The sequence below is a fragment of the Diplotaxodon limnothrissa genome, linkage group LG3 (genome assembly GCF_057381915.1).
Source record: "Diplotaxodon limnothrissa isolate DT_005_m linkage group LG3, D_limnothrissa_male_GT1.1, whole genome shotgun sequence".
Classification (NCBI taxonomy): domain Eukaryota; kingdom Metazoa; phylum Chordata; class Actinopteri; order Cichliformes; family Cichlidae; genus Diplotaxodon; species Diplotaxodon limnothrissa.
The window spans coordinates 63,593,408-63,613,583 of NC_140598.1; the positions used below are offsets into that span (position 1 = coordinate 63,593,408).

At 38.2% G+C, this 20,176-nt stretch overlaps 1 protein-coding gene across 3 annotated transcripts in view; it reads left to right on the plus strand.

Annotated features, from left to right (window-relative positions):
* The first annotated feature begins 15,275 nt into the window (after positions 1 to 15,275).
* Positions 15,276 to 20,176, plus strand: part of LOC146636890 (uncharacterized) — a 5,154-nt gene continuing 253 nt past the window's right edge. The window contains exons 1-4 of one of the 3 annotated variants that reach the window (XM_085351100.1): positions 15,276 to 15,321; positions 19,214 to 19,561; positions 19,701 to 19,817; positions 19,899 to 19,933. In XM_085351100.1, coding sequence (XP_085207226.1) covers positions 15,276 to 15,321; positions 19,214 to 19,561; positions 19,701 to 19,817; positions 19,899 to 19,933 — 546 coding nt within the window. Of the gene's footprint in view, positions 15,322 to 18,960; positions 19,070 to 19,213; positions 19,562 to 19,673; positions 19,818 to 19,898; positions 19,934 to 20,176 lie in introns of those variants that run through there. The other 2 variants (XM_085351098.1, XM_085351099.1) reach the window with 2 other exon arrangements.

Below are 20,176 nucleotides of genomic sequence, written 5' to 3' on the forward strand. Positions count from 1 at the left end.
CTCACTGTGCAATACCTTTTGTGCAATACTTTTGTAAATAGTCAACGGTGCAATAGACTCAATACTTGAAATGTGCAATTCACTTGTATTTTTATTTTTATTCCTATTTATTCTATTTATCCCCTTCGTATATTTTATTTATATTGTCTCTGTATTTATATATATGTGTGTGTGTATAACTCTGTAACTTCTGTCGGTGCTGTGCTTTTTTGGAAATCGAATTTCCCAGAGGAACCCACCCGAGGGATTAATAAAGTTCTATCTAATCTAATCTAATCTCTAGCTGCGTTTCACTTCCCTTTTGAGTTTTAATGCTATTATTTTGAAGGAATGACTTCCTGTGTAACTGTTGTCGCCGTGCAATTTTCGCAGCAATCAGGGGATGTTGGAGGGGGGAGTTGTAACTCTGTTTATGGAAGTTTATTTTGTCATTAGCAGCCCCCTTGACAAAGACACAATGATGTAAATAAGTACATGTTGAAATATTTTGTGTGACCAAAACTGCGCATTTGTTAAATGTTGTGTAGAAGGTTAAGTTATTTTATGTTGTAAACGTTAACACTTGTAAGTGTATGGATTGTGACTTATACACTGTTTTTGTGTACACATTCCCAGTTCTGATGGTGAGATTGAGGGTTTATTGCCATTAAACCTAAAAATTCATCAGTAAAGTGCTGTCCTTCATTCCAGTAGGTTTGTTTCCCTCCGGTTGCCTGCTACTTTTCTTTAAAGACCAATTTTTTTCTGCGGTACATACCAACTCCTTTTATTGGGAACAAGTTGTTTGAGTCACTATGCTGCCAAATAGTTGTGATATTGCAACTGCAGTGTATTGGTAGTTTCTAGAGTTCCACACATTTTGCATAACATCCCTAGCAGCATCAACAGAAAGTGAAAAGATTTTTCTGGCATTGTAGCATTCTGATCATTCAGCCATCAATACATCACTCTTGCATATTTTGTTTTTTCCTAGAAAAAAAAAGCCTTGTGCTAGTGTGCACAGAAACAAATAGTCAAAAGGTTTGTGGGTAAGTGTGAGAGAGGATGTGTGTGTATGTGAGTGGCATTCTGGGTATTTCTCTATATAGTTTTGTTTGTGTTGCTATGACGAGGTGTTGTGGCTGCAATGTGGTATCGAGGATGTGATGCTTCTGCTGTTAGTGTGAACTATATAATGCATTTGTTAGCCAACCCAATATCACTATCAGTCACCACTGATGGAGATTTTAGAGAATCTAAACATCCGGACATCCGGTAAGAGGCTGTTTTCTTAGTGAAAAGTTTTTTCCCATTACAGCCATGGAAAATTAGTTAGCCAGAGTCACTTCTACAGAAAGTCTAAGGAGCAACTATTCACATTGACCTAATTTTGCAGGAGTCTGCCTTTGTTTCATTCAGCATGAGCCATGGCCCATTATTATGTCCCATGAGCCATGAGCCATAATTTCATAATGGTCCAAATTAATAGAAAAGACCAGTAAAGTCATTTTTATTTACTTTCCCTTTGACATACATTTTTCATTCTGTCATCCACACCCCACCCCACCCCACTATCTGAGAACCAGTGCAGCAGGGTGGCACGATGCCACAAAGCTGATAGAATCTCAGACTGTTTTCTGCAACATGTCATTTGTATTCAGTCATCTAAATCCAATGGAGCACATTGGTATATTCATCTATTATCTTCTACTTATCCTTACAAGGGTCCCAAAGAGCGCCTGGAGTCTATCCCAGCTGCCACAGCCATTAGGCGGAGCACCCTGGTCAAGTCGGGGTAAATAAAAGAATTCCAAATCTTCCCCAATGACAAAGTGTCTGAGGAATGTTTGCTGAATCCATGTCAGTAGGAAGTCAAACTCAGTACTACCTAAATAAAGTGGCTGTCTTTGTTTATGTGAATAAATGCAAGAATTGTTCAGTTGTAAGTTTGCCTTCCAGATCAAAGTACTTTTCCCTTCATATGCTGCAGGATGACCATCCTTGCAGAGAAAAGTACTTGTGAAGTCTAAAACTTGATGACAGCGTGGCGTACTCCTTAGGCCCAAACTTTATCTTCTTCCAACGCAAACCTCCATGAATGCAAGACAAAGAAAAAGAAGCGCACAAAGCTGTGGTGTTTTTTAGTTGGTGGGCAAGTTCTTTTGTCTGAGCAATGTGGTCAAAATAGGAAATAACACCCCTTCATGCTGCAACTTTCTTATTTGAAGCTGAAAGATTTCATATGCACAGCTATGAGCTTTAGTATAAGAACAGCTTTACTGCTCGGCAGTCTCAGTAAGTACTGGCACTGAATTTCTCTCAAAATCCAAAATGCAAAATCATGTTGAACTGAATTTTAAAAACTGAACTTAAAGTCTACTAAAATCTTTGGGAGGTATTAGTATCTGTTTTGGTCTTACCAGCTCAGAACTTCATTCCTTTGCTGTTCTTTTCAGACTGGATTTCTCGCTTACAGTCTCAGACTGTGGAAGTCTGGCCTGGAGAAGATGCTACACTGCTGTGTGCCAACTTTTCCAGTTCTCCTACTCAAATTATTTGGTTTAGACTAGTCAACCAAACCCAGGCTCACTGTATTTTATCCATTTATATCTCTACTGATCCCATCTCATTCTGCAATGGAGTTAAACACGAAAAGTTTGAAGTGACATCCAACATCTCAACTGTCTTCCTTAAAATCAAATACACAGATTTGTCTGACTTTGGGCTTTATTTCTGTGGATTTTATTGTGGCAGACACCAAGTGATAGTCAACTCAACATATTTAAAGGTTCATGGTAAGAATGATGTAGCATGTTTCATAAGAGCTGACAAAGTGAAACAGATATCAAACCAAACATGACGAGTGAGTGACATCACAGCGACCACAGCCATGTTTTACATGCTGATGGTTTTTAATTCAGTGTGCAGCACAGTGTCATTTTATTTTTATGTTGTTTTCTTGTAAATCTTGGGTTAAGGGAGTTTGTTAAATCTCCTTTCAGTGTTGTCACTCCCAACTTTTTGACATTGTTTTGGTTTCTTTCATTCCTACACTCTGCAGTCTGCAGTGGGTGAAGTGTGAGAGGCTAGTGCTGGCTTCTATTGAAGTACCAGAAACAATCTTAACATTGTTAAGCAAACATCGTAATTTAACAGTATTAAATATAAGAAAATTGTCATTAATTATTTGGGGTTTTTGTAATTAAGTGGGGGTTTTTTTTTTTCCATTTCACTTCAATTTACAGTAGTTTTTAATTTTAGTTCGCTTGTTTGCTTGTTTCACAGATCTTTGGTCACTGTCTTTTGTCAATGCTTCATAAATAAAATTATTTAAATTGCTATAGTAGTGATTGTTATCATGATTATTATAGTCAGGGTGATTACACATACGTTACTATTATTCACAAAATTTGTCTGTCCATACATTTTTACACAATTAAGTCTTAAGCAACCAAAAGTACAGACGGGTAGGTCTTAGGCTCCTTGAGGTTTTGATAGATCCCATATGATGATGTCATCATGTTGCCTAACAACCACCCACCAGTGGGCTAGAACTACCAAATTTTCAGCATACATTTACCTACAGTATGTCAAGGTTACGGGTGCAGGACTCACTCTGGGTGAAAGTCAAAAAAGTGGTTTATTTACACAAGTGAAACAGAGTGAAATGTATACAGCCAGTGACTCACTATTATCCACAATCCAATCCAAGCTCACTCACACTCAACTACTCAGGGTCCACGAGGAAGGGAAACAGGCCAGGGTTCAGGAAGTCTACACACAAGAAAAGAAGTTGATGTTCGCAAGGAGCACTAGGAAAACCTGAGGAAATCACTAGGCAAGCTGGGTTACACTGACACAGGTTAGCACAAGGATCCGGCGAAGAATCATATGCCACTGAGGCCTTAAGTAGCGCAGGAGTAATCATCGGCGATGGATGACAGGTGAGTGAGGACAAAAGCTTAGTAGAGAATTGTATCCATTTTTTTCAGAATAATGAAATCTAATTTCTATTCATGAAACATATCCATCATGATGTTATCAGGCCTACCAACCACCTAACAACAGACTAAAAAACAATGACCAAATAATGCATTGGCATTAGTATAGTACTGCAGTACAGGTGGAAAGTCTAAGTACAGAATTATGTGATTTAGAACAGTGCTCTTCTCTTTTCAGTGTTTTTGTCAACATTGGTGACAAATGGTGATAGTATAGCATAACTCTTTAAGGCCTCTTATGTGCTCTGAAATATACTGTCAACTGTGGGACCTTTTATAGACAGGTGTGGGGCCTTTCCAAATCATTTCCAATCAACTGAATTTACCACAGAGGGACTGTAATCAAGTTGTAGAAACATCTGACAGATGTTGATTTTTTTTTTAAATTTATATTATAGTATATTAATAACCAAAAATCATATTTGATTTAGAAAGATTGAGCAATGTATGGCATCTTTAACTGTCAATATCTACAGGGGGGTAAAAAATATTCATGAACAATGAAGGTGGCATTTTGACAAAATAGCTGGTTGAACTTTGTACATTTAGCCAACCAAGTATTTTTTTATTTTTTTAAGTATAAACAGAAAGCCGGCATAATAAAGCAAGGAAAGAAACTAGCCCAAAGACACTTCACAGCAATCACCACAATGATTTTTCTTTCAGGCCTCAAGCCTGACTGCGCATCACTGCTTTTGTGACCCATTCAGGCACTGGCTGCTGGGCACGGCTACATCTTTTTTTTAAATTTTCATCACTGTGAATTAGTGGCTGGCTTTGTGTTAGCATTCTGTCTGTGCAGATGTTTGCAAATTGTATTAAGAGCATAATGCTAATTTTCCTCATTCTGCACATGAACTGAAATCAGCTTATTGTAATAATAATTTCTGTATTTGCCACAGTAACATTTTCATTCATTCATGTGATCAGAGCAGAAGTTACAGTAAGACTGAAAGGAAGTCGTAAATACCAACTGAGAAAATTCATGTTCTCACAACCTTTAAAGAAATAAAAAACAATGCTCTGCATTGCACTATGTAAACACACTGTGTAAAAATACACTATGAAATGTTATGGTGCATGTCTTAAGTAAAAGTGAAATTTATGAAACACCTCTGGCATTGCCACCCACACTATTTGACTAAAGGGTCAAATCAGCATACATGTACTTCAGTTCATCCTCCTAACAAAGAAAGCTGCTTTAGCTCCTTTCTATTTCAGGCCATCCTCCCTTTAAGCCATCTTACATCTGACTGGATATGTGAGCTTCTCTAACGTGATCATATTATGGACCCATTCTCACACACCTCATGCAGAGTCATCAATAGTAAAATACTGTCAGAAACTGAGTATTTTGAGCAACATCATGAGTGGGCTTTTGGCATAGAAGGGCTACTTGCACATGTAATGGCCTTATTATTTAAGAAGTTAACCATGTATGATATTATCATCCATCACTGTAATAATATATATGTGACAGAAAATGTCTAACTTATAAGTTGTGTTTAATATTGTCACCTACTGGGAGAGTGATTCTGAACAAAGCAGGGCAGCTACTATTAAAATATTAGATAACCCAAAGAGTTGCTTAAAATTATTGGAAACATATTAAAAGCTGAACACTCTGAACACACACACGAAGCTGGACACTCTGGTGACAGTGGCAGAGAAGAGGACCTTAAGGAAACTGATGGACATTATGAACAATGCCAGGCATCCTCTGCACATGCTCGTAAACAATCAGAGGAGCCTATTCAGCGACAGGCTGCTTCTCCCAAAGTCAAAAACCAACAGACTTAAAAACTCCCTTGTCCCACACGCCATCAGACTGTTTAACTCAAGGGAGGGCGGGAACAACTGAGCTGTAGGTGCTTTTCTACACTGTGCAATATTTGCTATATTTGTTTTTTTGTTTTGTCTTTTTTTCATATATTTGACTGTGCAATAATCACTGTGCAATATACTCACTCAAATGAGCAATCCTATTTATCCATATTGTATATTCTGTATCTATATATGTGTATATGTGTATATATGGTGTATTTATGCTTATATCCTTACTCTCATTCCCTTAATGTATCTGTAACATGCAACTTCTTTCGGTGCTTTGCTACTGGAAACTGAACTTCCCGGAGGAACCCACCCGAGGGATTAATAAAGTTTCATCTAAAAAACACAAATAATTACAGTACTGTGGAAAAGTCTTGAATCATCCCCATTTCTTTATACTTTGGTTTGAAGGAACCAGAATTTCTTGTATTTTTTTTAAAGATGTCTTGAATAATAGACATTGATTGCTTTTTAACTTATTATCAGTCCAGTACTTTTTTTTTTTTTTTTTTTGCTTGTTCTCTTTCATTCTGTTTTGTTCTTAAGCACTCTATTAGAAGGAACCTGTCAAATAAACACATAATATGTTCCCTTTTCAACAGTTCAATGGAAAATTCAAAAGATAACACAGGTTGACAGACCAACAAGGTGCTTTCCAAAGAGCTATTAGCCAAAAACTTGGCACATTGACATGGTGTATAGGGTGGAGTACAAAAGAACATGTGACAGGTTTAAAGAACTATGTACAACATATGAGGAGTAACCAAAATCCATTTATGGTCAACAAAAGTTATATTATGTGTATATTTTGTATAACAAAAGTAACTTCTATAGTAAATACAGTACCAAACACCGTCTTTAAATTAAAACCTACATACTGAATATGTCTTTTTCCTGAAAGCATTTATGTGGTCACTTTAACAAACAGAATACAGAACCCGGGGGCTGTTTTTAACACACACAAAAAAGAAGAAAAGAAAAGAACAAGGAAAGACAGAGGTTCACCCCGCCTCTTTCTATTAAAAGCAGACTTTCTAGAGCAGAGTTCATTACCGGACATTGCTTTGAGACATGCTGCAGTCATACAACATGAACACATTTACTTTGATAACTACATTACTTTTCTGCAGGCTCAGTGAGTATTGTTCTTTAATTACGCTAACCTGGAATAAACATTTACATGTTCATTCAAAGAATTTTTTATTTTTTGTTTACAGAAAGTTAACCGTTTGTCATCTGTGCTTGTTTCAGACTGGATATCCATGTCAGTTTCTCAGACTGTTGAGGTCCAGCCTGGTGAAGAAGTCACGTTGCAGTGCACCAATATTTCTTCATATAGTGGTGTAACATTCTGGTTCAGACTGATCAACAGAACAAATGCCAGCTGTATCGCAGTCATGTTTGAAAGAACAAAAAGCGTTTCATACTGTGATGGATTACAAAGTGAATCCTTTGAAATGAGCTCCAACATCTCTACTGTCTTTCTCAAAATCAAGCAGGTGGCTGTATCTGACTCTGGACTGTATTTCTGTGGATTTTACACAAGTGGACGTCCACTTTTTAGTGTGAAGCATTTAAAAGTTCAAGGTAAGATTTAATCTGCATGCTTGTTTGGATTTCTTTGTTTTTTTTCCTCCTTTTAATACGTTTCTTAAAACCAGTATAAAATCTGAATGTGTTTTTTTCAAATGACATCAAAATAACAACTGTTCATTACAATCAAAGGCTATGATGAACTTGATGATGACATCAACAACATGTCTCAAAGTAAGAGTCCTTTCTTTAGTCTGTTAGCCAAACAGCCAAACCCAGAAAAAGAAAAAAAAAATTCTAATGACTGATTTTTGTTGCAGACATTTCTGGTGAAAAAATGGAGGTGATGTGTGTGATCTTTGCTACTCTGACCGTTTTCCTCATACTGATCATCGCTGGGCTGCTTGTTAAAATCAAAAAGCATCAGAAAGGTACTCCTCTGGCTTTTTTCATGTCTGTCTTAATTTTTCTTTCCAACATGGTGGCAGCATGGTGTCTTTTTCAGAAAGGTTGGAACAACAGGATTTATTATTATTAAAACAAGCCATAAACAAGAAATATGCAAAAAAAAAATAACGTTATAATATCACCATCTACGAAGAATATAGTTTTGCCCATTTAGTTAACCATTTAGTTCTAACAATAAAAAGGCGACCTTATTCTTCAAAAAGCGAAAATGCAAAGCTAATACTTTTGGAACACCAATTTCAAAAAAAAAAAATCCAATATCTTTTACTGCGCATGGCTTTCACACTTAATCACATTGTTTTATTAGAACATGAGAAACTTAGAGCACAGTAGAGGGTCACAGCAGAACATGGAAACTGCTTCTTCCTCAGTTCAGTTCAATTTAATTCAAGTTTTTTATTCAATTCTCTTCATGCAGCACCAAATCACAACAAGAGTCTTCTTAATGTGACTATTTCCAAAATGTAGGCTTTTGTTCTAAAGTCTAGAACTTCAAATACTGCAGTTTAATCAAACCCCGTGAGGCATACCTTATAGAAATACATAATACTTTGTTGCCGTGACACCCAGGTTTATGGCAAAAATGTGATGGGTCGGTCACTGAAGACGACCTGTAAGCATCACATGTAAAAACATTGTGTTAACATCATTTTTGCCATGCAGAGTTACTATTTAACCTCTCAGCATCCACCAGATCTCAGGCGGTCCATGTAGTATTTACTAAATTTACTATAACCCTTTAATATTTTAAGTATTAAAGAATTTGGATTTAACCAAAACTGCAGTGAAGCTGATGTAATGTCACTTTGTGTCAATTTGCAATGTAAAACCTAAATTAATATGAAGTACAGCTAATAAGAAAATTCTCCTGGAAGATTTTTAACAGTTATTTGAGCAGATGTGTTTTGTACCTCTCACTCCGTTTCTCGCTGTTTGTCACTAAGCTGAAGATGAACAGCAAGATCAACAACAGAGTGAGGTGAGTCCGGCTTCCTGCTATATATATATATATATATATATATATATATATATATATATATATATTAGGGGTGCAACGATATTCGTATCGATATTGAACCGTTCGATACAGTGCTTTCGGTTCGGTACGCATATGTATCGAACAATACAAAATTTGTAATTTATTTTATCAACTTTCCTTCTGACGATGCTGTCTGTGTTGAGCGCTCAGTGAATCTGCGTTCGACTACTCCGCCTAGGCTGCACTGTCGAGCGCAGATCCACTGAGCGCTCAACACAGACAGCATCGTCAGAAGGAAGAGCGCAGGGCAAGCTAGCAAGACAGAAGTTAAGCTCTCCTTGCAACATGGACCTCCCCCACCCTCATTCAGATCTGGCGTTTGGAATTATTTTGGTTTTCATGTGACGTATGACCCTGAAGGTAAGCGAGTCATGGACTAAAGTAAAACAGTATGTTGGATGTGCCATGCAATGCTCAATTACATGGGTGGGGACTAGTGTGTTAGCGCAGTTAGCTCGTTAAGGTGTTGGCCGTCTAGCCCCATGCACGGGGCGATCAGGGGTAGCTCGTTAACGGAGATTTGCCGTGTTGTGGCGTTAAGGTCATTTCAACGAGATTAACCTGAAAGCACTAGTGGGAACACAACGAATATGACTGCACATTTACGCCGACATCATCCTAGTGCAAAGACAAGTGGAAGCAGAAAAAAAACAAGCAAGCATGCTACTAACTTTAGCCGAGTCATTTAGACAGCTGTTTAATATGCTGCTGAGAATATAGCCCAGAAGAAGCGGATAGTATAGCTTTTATTTTGGAAAGAGACATTTCTCTGTAATAAACTCTCTTTTCCAAAGATGAGTGATTCCTCAATCAGATACAGGGCTCGCAATATCGCTAGCCCAACGTCCTGGAGCTAGCGATTTTTTTCAGTCGGGCTACCAAAATCTATCTCTTCCCTGCCCGTCGGGCTATTGTAGGAAAAATATATGTCAATGCTTTTGCATTCTTTCAGAAATGTAGCTGGGTAATTATGTCATTGGCATCGGTGAGCCACTGTCAATATGTGACATATTGAAATCCCGTTTGAATTTGCGCTTGTTTTTTTGCTTTCACTTTGCAATCGCGTGAACTGTGTATAGAGAGCGACAGCACTGATCTGTGAGTGATGATAATTTGCGCACCAATTCCTCTGACATCGTCTTATTAATCGTTAGCTTACTACGCAAACATGACAAGTGAAATCTCCTGCAGCTTAAACATGTGAGAGGTTGATCGCGCAGAGAATCGCTGAGCGTTATGTGTGTGTGTGTAAAAGCAGCAGGATGTATATTTCAGTTCTGCTGAGCCAAATAAGACAGGTCAGGGTGAAGAAGTGACAGCCAAAGAAAAGCTTACCACAAAACGGAAAAGTTATGACAAATCAGACTATAAGGCAAAAAGAAAGTGCAGCTTTATGGTTTCATGGACAAAAGAATTTCTGTGGCTGCAATATGACGAGCTAAATAACCAGGGCTGCACATAAGTGGTCCGCAGGTGCGCATTCGCTGTCAAAATAAAAAACACGCACAAGGGTTAGGGTTAAATTTAAAAACTGTACTTTTGAGTTAAAATATATATTTATAATTTTAATAAATGACAAATTAAAAAGGCGTGAACATTTTTTTTTGTATCGAAAAAATATCGAACCGTGACACCAAAGTATCGAACCGAACCGAACCATGAATTTTGTGTATCGTTGCACCCCTAATATATATATATATATATATATGATGCTGCACATGTCAAACCTGCATTTTCTCTTGTAAACTACATGTGATGAATTTCTGCACTTTACAGAATCTGGGCTCTGATGACGTGAACTATGCTACAGTGACCTTTGGTCGAAAACCACGAAGAAGAGAGCCTGAACCAAATGTTGTGTATGCAGCCACCAGATAGATTCAGGAGGCAACTGAACTGCAGCTGCGAGTGAAACCGATGTCCTTTTGCTCTGCTCTTTATGACAGACCTGTGGGGGGAGTTGTTACTTTACTTTTCATTTTGCATTGAAGACCTGTTTGATCTGAAGAATAACATTTGTGTTTTAAGACGGAAGACTTAAGTTACTCATGTCTGCTTAGGGTCACTTGTGTGATAGAATATGGAGCTGTGGAAGATTTAGTGAAGTACACGTGAGGTTTGTGGAATTTGATGGGGAGAATCAACACAGTAAAGGCTAAGAACAGCTGATATTAAAATCCTGAGGCCTATTAGCTCAAAGTTTTGAATAAAAAGTATGAAAAGCTGAGAAAATCCAAAAATCACCATGACTGTGTCATTTTGCTGCATGTCTGATTAAAATATTCAACATATTTTAAAACAGTTTTTTTGTTGTACTTACTAAAAATAATGACAAGGACAAGCTGGCTGTCTGCATGAGTGAGGTGTCTGCAGGTTTACACTTCTAACAGACTTACACCAACTGAATTCACACAGTCCACACGTCTCTGTGAAACTTGTGAATGCTCAAAGCAGTGTGAAACGTTTACCGCCTCATCTGAAACCACTCACTCTGGTCCAGACTGTGAGCGTTTCAGCAACGACAGATCGAAGCAAAGCTATGGCGGATACAGCTGCAGTCCATCTCCTGTGTGACATGCACTCTGCTGTTCAGTTTAACAACAACTACTCAACAATTTAAGGAGGGATTACATTAAATTGATTTTATATGAATTTCAGTGCTGTGAAAAACTATTTTCATCATTCCTGAGTTTTTTCTTTATTTTGCATATGTGTCACACTTACATGTTTCAGGTCATCAAACAAATTTCATTTTAGACAAAGAAAAGAAAAAACTGAAAAGATGCAGATTGGAAATAATGACTTCAGGAATAAAGGGAAACTATTCAGATGTTTAAAAGTACTTGTCTGAAAACTGGTCATTTCACCCTTAGCAGGAAGAACTACAATCAAGCACTTACAATAACTGGCAATAATTTTGCCAGTTATTGTAAGGTGCAAGTATGGGACAATGGGATGAGTGTTAATGTCCAGGCAGGTGGTAGGCTCAAGACGAAGAACAGGGATGAGCTGGACTAAGGTATAGGGATACGTGATGTGCTGTGGAACGTTCTTTGTTTGAGAGTGTCTGTGTGGGTATATGAGATGAGCAAAAACTCACTGGTGGGTACGGATGGGTATCGTTTAGGTTTTATCCGATACTGGTGCCAAACCGGTACTTTTGAAACGGTGCCGGTGCTTAAACGGTGCTCGAACCGGTGCTTAAAGAATGGAGAACACAAACTTTGTCCAAAAACCTCTCATGTTTAGCTGCTTTTTTGTAAAAAGATAACAATGTTAGCCTTTTCATATATGGTATCACTCTTGGCTGGAAGCAGTGCTTAAGCAATGGAAAAAACACAAACGTTGTCCAAAAACCTCTCATGTTTAACTGTTTTCCACTTTTTCTTTGGTCATTTTAGCCTTTTTGGCCAGGGTGAAGGGAGTATCTGCCATCAAACAAGAAGACAGCTGCATGTAACTACAACAGTGTTTGCTACGGTGTGAGGTCTCGCAGCAAGCTATCAAATATGGTGCATTTCTCAGCTTTTAAAAAAGCGCTATGCATCGCCAGGTGTTTCATCGGATTCGAGGTGTTACCTCCTTTGCACAGTATCAGCTTGAAGCACTTGTTGCAGGCTGCTGAGTTTGCATCTTTTGCTGTGAAGTACAGCCAGACTTTGACCGCTTCGCCTTGGGCATTTTTAATCTGTAGCTCTTCTCTAAAAGAGCGTACGTACCTGGGCCCGCCTACTATCCTCGGAAAGGTAAAATGATTGGCTAGAATCCAAAGTGTTTGACATCTCAGGAAAGAAAAGCACTGAAATAAAGCACCGAAATGTGCACTGCTTTTCGGTCTGGTTACTACCGTTTATGTCAGAATCCATAATGGCATAATGGATACCGGTACCCATCCCTACTGGTGGGTCCTCACCTGTTTTTGGCTCAAACCTCTTCTTTTGTGTAAAAAAAAAAAAAAAAAAAAAAACCAGTGCTAAAACAGTCCTTGTTTTGAAAGAAGCCCATGACAATAGAAACCCATGCAGCCTGGACCACAGCTGCCACAAAGCAATTTCCTTAACAATTATGAACATTATCTTGTATAGTGTATTTGGTCACTAAGCTTGTATTTTTAATCTACTATAACACATTTCCAGTAATTTCTCTGAATTCAAAGTTTAAGGAGAAAAATGAGTCTGAGAACAAAGACAGTGCAAACAAGGTCTGTGCCATTAGATTTGAACTTGAACCCCACCTAGATGCATAGGTCTCCACTGGATCACAGAAGAGGAGACAAGGGCAACTTAGTTCACAACATCCAGGATTATTGTAATTTCTGTTTTCTGCATGAATATTGATTTTACACACCTCCACAGTATTTCTTTAGAAACAGGATTGGAATTGAACTTCAGAGTTTTTCTTGAACTATTTGTGACATTATTTTCTTGAGCACTTAAAGTGTTTATCGTTACAGTTTATGGAGGTTGGAATCTCTTTTGCAAAATCCGAATTTCAAATTCAGACTTGTACTTACATTGTTACATTTAGTCTTAATCAATACAAAACTAGTTTGGCAAGAGAGTTAATGTATTTTTTAAACACTTTTATTATTATTAATATGTGTTCCTCCAAAAGTTGATTCTGTTCATCTGGACGTAGCGTTTTGTGGGAGAAACCTTTCATCACTCATCCAAGTGACTTCTTCAGTCTCAGCTGACTGCAGGTTTCCCCAAATCTTATAAACAGTACATTTGCATAATGACTGAAACCAGCCCACTGAAGGAACAATGGGCTGGGAGGTCAGTTCCTTAATCTTAATTATGCAAATTCTCATGACCATTGATCAACAACCACTGACCAAAACCCACTGATCAATGGCCATAAGTACCATTCACAGAGAGTTGGGGAATGGCTGCAATCACCGCATTGTAAGATGGCGAAAGATGTACCCTTAGGCCCCCTCCTCGATTCAGAGATGGTCTTTCCCTTTTCACATAAATGACCTCCTTGACTCCGCGCTCAAACCAGCGTTCCTCCCTGTCCAGGATGTGTACATCTTCATGATTGAAAGAGTGTCCACTGGCCTGTAGGTGTAAATAGACTGCAGAGTCCTGGCCTGACGAGGTAGCTCTTCTGTGTTGTGCCATCCGCTTCGCCAGAGGTTCTTTGGTTTTGGGATCTAAAAGCCACAGAGACCCGGTGTTTAGAAAAAATGCGTTTCAGCTGCTCCGAGATCACTACAGGTTTGCGCTTAGGCAGCAGTCGTCCTTCTCTCCTGGATCGGCTGGAACTTTCTTTAGGTGCCTTCCCAGCTTTGACAAAAGTCCAGCTGGGATGACCACATTTACTCAGGGCCTTCTGTGATTGATATGCATTAGTTATGTGTATTGATAAAAAATAAGAAATGAACATTAGTTCTGATTATGAAAACTACACTGTGTGACATTTTGACTAAGAACAAACAATATGCATATAATATTACATGTGCTGTTTTGCAGCTTAGTGTGGCTTTTGTGGAGACAAATAACAAAGGGCAACACTAACAAAACACACAAACAAAGCAGTGAATAGTGGCTGACTACAATCTTGAAAAACCGATGTAACTAATGTTTAACCCTGATCTAACTGTCTGTGTACTGTCTGTGCTATATAATAAATATTTTAACGACACAAAATTCAAAACCTATTAAAGGTTCCAGTTATTACAGATACATTTGAACTTCACATGCCCTCTGTGGTAGCAAACAGTATTTTTATCTGCATAACCAGTGAGGTGTCAACCAGAGGAAGTATGACCGTATCGGGTTTTTTTACATGTTAAAGTCACACCAGAACAACAGAGGTGTTTAAATAAATCCAATCGGAAATTGCCAAAAAAATTGCTAATGGCCTCTTGGGGGTCTTTAAACTTACCTACAGAAACAGCTTTGATTTCTGCAGGTAGTTTTGGGAGGAGGGGGTTTGTGTTGCTTTATTTTTATCCATGATGACACTGGTAAGCTTTAAAGTTAGTGGTGTGGCAGCAGCTTTGATTGATATTTGTGCTAGCACATACACTAGTGGTATAGCTTCTAGCTATCTGCTGGCCTCATCACTTACTGAACTGGACCGTGCAAGTTCAGAGAACTTTTTTCCAAGTTTGAGACTTAATTTAAGGAATTTTATTGATTTGTTACTTAAGCACCCTATATATTTTCTTTTATTAAGTTTTATAACAGTTCTGTTTTAAACACACTCCAAATAATATGGTCACATAAAACATAAAACCACTACTCTGAACTTTAACCTCTGTTTTACAGAAAGCACTCATATGGTTGATTAAAGATACAGAATGGGCAATGTGGGGGTGTTAAACACACAAACACACACACACAGCTTCTTTACATCAAACACACTTACCAGAGGACAGTTCACTAGTACACATTGCTTTTCTGCAGTCATTCACCATGAAGACCTTTATCTTGATAACAGCTTTACTTCTCTGCAGCTTCAGTGAGTATTGGTCCTGAACATGTAAACTGTATAAACTAGACTCTTTTAATGTTTATTCAGATGAATTATTTATGCAGCCTTGGGTTCAGTGAAAGTAAATTGTTTCTCGTCTCTGCTTTCTTCAGACTGGATATCTATGTCAGTTTCTCAAAATGTGGAGGTCCAGCCAGGTGAAGAAGTCACCTTACAGTGCGCCAACATTTCCACAAGTAATACTGCAACATTCTGGTTCAGACTGTGCAATGGGGCCCAGCCAAAATGTATCTCTGTCATGTTTAGCAATGATAAAAGTCTTGCATACTGTGAAGAATTTGAAAGTGGATACTTTGAAATGAGTTCCAATATCTCGACCATTTTCCTCAAAATCAAAAATGTGGCTGTATCTGAATCGGATAGCGGCACCTGCACATTCCGCCAGTGTGCCAATGTTCTGCAAAAAAAATTCCTAGGTCACACCAGTGCAACCAGCCCTTTGAGTAAAAAAAAGTCTCCGCAGCTCTTAAAGTCTCTGTGTGGCCAGCAACAGACAACATTATGCCCATATCGTGGTCTAAACCAATCAGAGCTAGTCAAGGGCAGAACCTCTCAGATGCCCATGCCCAAGGTAAGCTGTTCAGATACTGAGATGTTTAGTTCGAAGCCTTTGGGGCACTTTTAATTTTGACTTTCTTTTTATTTTATAAAAAGTGTAGTAGTGTAGAGCCCTGCTCCCTGAGTTCACTCCTTGGCTTCTTGTGAGTCCTGCATTTGGATCCTTCATCCTGCCTGCCAAACAGCCACACATGACATTTTCTCTCAAACTCCACATCATGACTTTTTATACCTTACAGGATCCGGCCTCTGATAATGTGAACTATGCCACAGTGACATTTGGACAAAAACCACGAAGAATAGAGCCACATTCTAATGTTGTGTATGCAGCCACCAGATCTGCATCTCAAAGTTGAACTGATGCCTTTTTATTCTGCTCTTTGTGAGAGACCTGTGGGTGGATTTTTTACTTTTACTTTTCTTTTGCAATAAGATTTGTGTTTGAAGAAGCTGATATCTGTTTAGGGCCTATTGTATTGTGAGAATATGCAGCTGTCGAGGGTTTAGTGAGGTAGTGAGGCTTGTTTGACAGGAAGAGATGTCATCACAGTGAGGCCTGAGAATAGCTCAGTAATAGCCTGTTTGCACAGAGTTTAAAAAGGTTTTTTTTTAGATTTAAAAGGGCCTAGAAATAAGTTGGTTTTTTTTTTTTTGTTTTACTGTAATGTCAATGTGCTGCATGCCTGAATAAAATATTCAGTCCCTTTAAAAAGTCTTGATTGTTGTACTTTTTTAAATGAAAGACACATAAAAGCCCGCTCTTGAACGGTTGAATTTTGACAGTTGTGACACTTCTAAGTGACTTAAAGCAATTTCATCTACATAGTGTATAAACAACTACAACTTGCAAACTTGTGAAAGCGTTGTGAAACTTTTAGATCTTCATCGTAAACTACTTACCCTGCTCCAGGCTTTAACGCCTTAACAGTGATTGATAACTTAAACGTGTCAGATGCAGGTCTTCTGTGAAACAAACTACTTTTCCAATACAGTTACCTGTATCATACTCAAATAATGTTAACTACCAATTTTTTATTATTCTGCAAAAAGAAAGATCACATTGCTAAAACAATAATTCAAAAAGTACGTAATATAAGTAATAAATAAACACATTTAAAATTGCATCCCACAGGGTGGATGAAATTTGCTCCGCACCATTGCGTTGAGATCAGATGCAGTGCCTGTGTATTGGCATTCCCATCTTTAAGAGTGGTGACCGGAGGGTGTGTTCCTATTATAATGGCTTCAAGCTGCTCAACTTCCCTGGAAAGGTCTGCACCAGAGTACTGAAGAGGAGTCTGCTGGAGCAGCTCTTTAGCCTATCGAAGAAATTCAGAGGTGCCTAGCAATTTGCCTGATCAATCTACAAGTGCTTTATGGACTTGGAGAAGGCAGTTGACTTTATCTGTCAGGCAATGCTGTGAAGGGTCTTTTAGAAGTATGGATACCATTCCTACAAGCCATTCAGTCCCTTTACAACTGCAAAAAGAGTCTGACCTGCATTGCCGATAGTAAACTGGATTAGTTCCAATTGGGCTGCCCTTTGTTATTCTATCCATAATTTTTATGGACAGTATTTCTAGATGGAGCCAAGTGACAGAAGGCTTTTCTGATCTCGTTTCTGATCTCGTCTCAGCTTTTTGCAGATAATTGGGTTGCGTTCAGTAGCCAACATCTTCAGTGTTGCAGTCAAGTGTGAAGCAGCGGGAATGAGGACTAGCACCTCCAACTTGATGGCCATGGTTCTCAGCTAGAAAAGAGTCCACTTCAGGTCAGGGACGAGTTGCTTCCTTAAATGGAGGATTTCTGTATCTCGTTCTTGTTCACAGATGAACAAGAGGGGAGTGGAAGATTTAGTGGATGTGTTTGAGTTATGTCTGCATTGATTTGCCTAATCAATCTACAAGTGCTTTGTGGACTTGGAGAAGGCAGAGACGATGTATCAGTGCTTTGCAGTGAAGAAAGAGGTGAGCATCAATGGAAAGCTGCCAATTTCCTAGTTGATGTAGATCTCTACTCATGCCTACGGTCACTAGGCGAGAGTAGTAGTGTGCTGTAAGTCACAATTGACCTGACAGTGAGGCTCTTCGTGTTCAGTAAGGAGCTCCACATTTAAAGGCTATTAATTTGTTAAGACAGCGGAAACTTATTCAGTCAGTTTACTTGGACGAGCTGCTCAGACTGTGTATCTCCATGTGCTAGACAAACATAGATCAGTTCAGATCCGCGTGGTAAATACTGTTGGTCACACTTAACTGATTTAAAACTTGCTGACATCACTACTTGCTGCTCTAGCATGGTGAAACTTACACAATCTCATATCAAAGCGTTAACTCCTGGTTACACATTTCAAGATGTTATCACACACTAAAACCACACCAGGTGAAGGTTCCAGACTAGCATGCCTTTGTGAACCCTAGTCTTGCTAAGACTATTCCAGTAGTTATCATTGGCCAGGTAAGGTTTCTGCTGCTTTTTCTGATCATGTCATTAATTTGCACGTTGTGCACATTCATACAAGTTTGCATTTTAAGTACTCCCTTAATAATGTATGATTAATGTTAACATCACCACACAGGTAACTGTTTATTAGTTACTAAGTAAACAGACTTTCCCCTTTAAGAATTGTATGTGCTTTATTTGAACATGTTCAACTATAGCATGAAGATTGTATTGACTGTGTGGTCAGTAGTTTACTTTATGCCATGTTATGAGTTTCAAAATCAACAGAGAACCTTGACTTAATTATTAATATCAGGAGTATTTGTCTTATGCTGACATATCTGTGGTTAAAGATCGTTGCAAAGACGAAAAGATGTAAATACATAAACTTTTATTTTAAAACATGTTGGATATTTCATGGTAAAGGAACAGCTATATAACACTGTATAAAATTATACAGTGACTCGTCTTTTGTAGATGTCCAAATTTGTGTAAAAGCTAGATATTCTGTTCTTCTTACAGCTTTCAGTTTGCAGCTATTCGTCTAAAAGCACTGACACTCTCAGTCAAAGCAGCTGTACATATAAAAGAACAGCCCGCCTCTTTATGCAGAGATTGCTTTTACTGGAGCACAGTTCACTTACAAACATTGCAGTAGTGGTGGTACACACAATGGTGAACTTTACCTTGATGCCAGTTTTATTCTGCACCATGAGTAAGTACACGTTTCACTATTTTCTCACACAATGGTTAAATCTGTACCACAATCCAAGTGATTTGAATCTTGTAGCCAACTTTACTCATAGGCATTGTTGGGTTTGTGTGGAGTTTGACATTTAGGAATATTTGCTTGTTTCAGGTTGGATCTCTTCCTCGGTCACACAGTTTTACACAGCGGAGGTTCAGCCTGGTCAAGAAGTCATACTGAAGTGCTCCAATATCAGCAGATATCGTTCCCACATATTTTGGTTTAAAATGGCCAGCAGTCCCAATGCCAGCTGCATCTCAGCTATGTCCAGCTCTGATAGCAACGTTTCTTACTGTGATGGATTCAAAAAAAGCAAATTTCACATGACATCCAACACCTCTGTGTTATTTCTTGAGATCAAACAAGTGAATTCTTCTGACTCTGCGCTTTATTTCTGTGGAGAGAAACAGACTGATGGAAAGACAATCATCTCAAGTGGAACATATTTAAAAGTTCAAGGTAAGTAATGCTGTTTATGGTATTTTATTGTAAAGAAAAATAAAAAAAAAAAGCAAAGAAAATTATATACAATTTTGAGTAAATGTAAAAACAGGCAGTAGACTTTGTAAAGTTTTGATTTTAATTGTCCATTTTGTAGACGTGGCTGATGGATTAACACATGAACAAATGATGACTGTGATCCTGGGCAATTTAACTGTTTTCCTTCTACTGGTCATCTTTAGTCTGGCTGTTAAAATCAGGAGATTTCATACAGGTATTTATATGACTTCATTTAAATTGTCCAATCAAACATTTGTGGTATATTACTGACCGATGTATTGTCCCTGTCGTTTAGCTCAAGATGATCCACAGAATCCACAACAGAGTGAGGTAATCTATTTTAATATTAGATTTTGACTTTAGATTAAGATTTATAAGGGCATAACAAAGACTTCCAACTTGAACCATTGGGGGTTCGAGTTGTTTTTATTTAACTGTGTTTGATTTTTTTGTTGTTTTTGTTTTTAGAAACTAGAAACGGTTACTTTTCAGATTAGGTTTCATATATTCTTTTTGGCATCTCAGTTTTTTTGTCAACAGTTTTCATTGGTGCTTCCAAAAAAGGTGAAAATT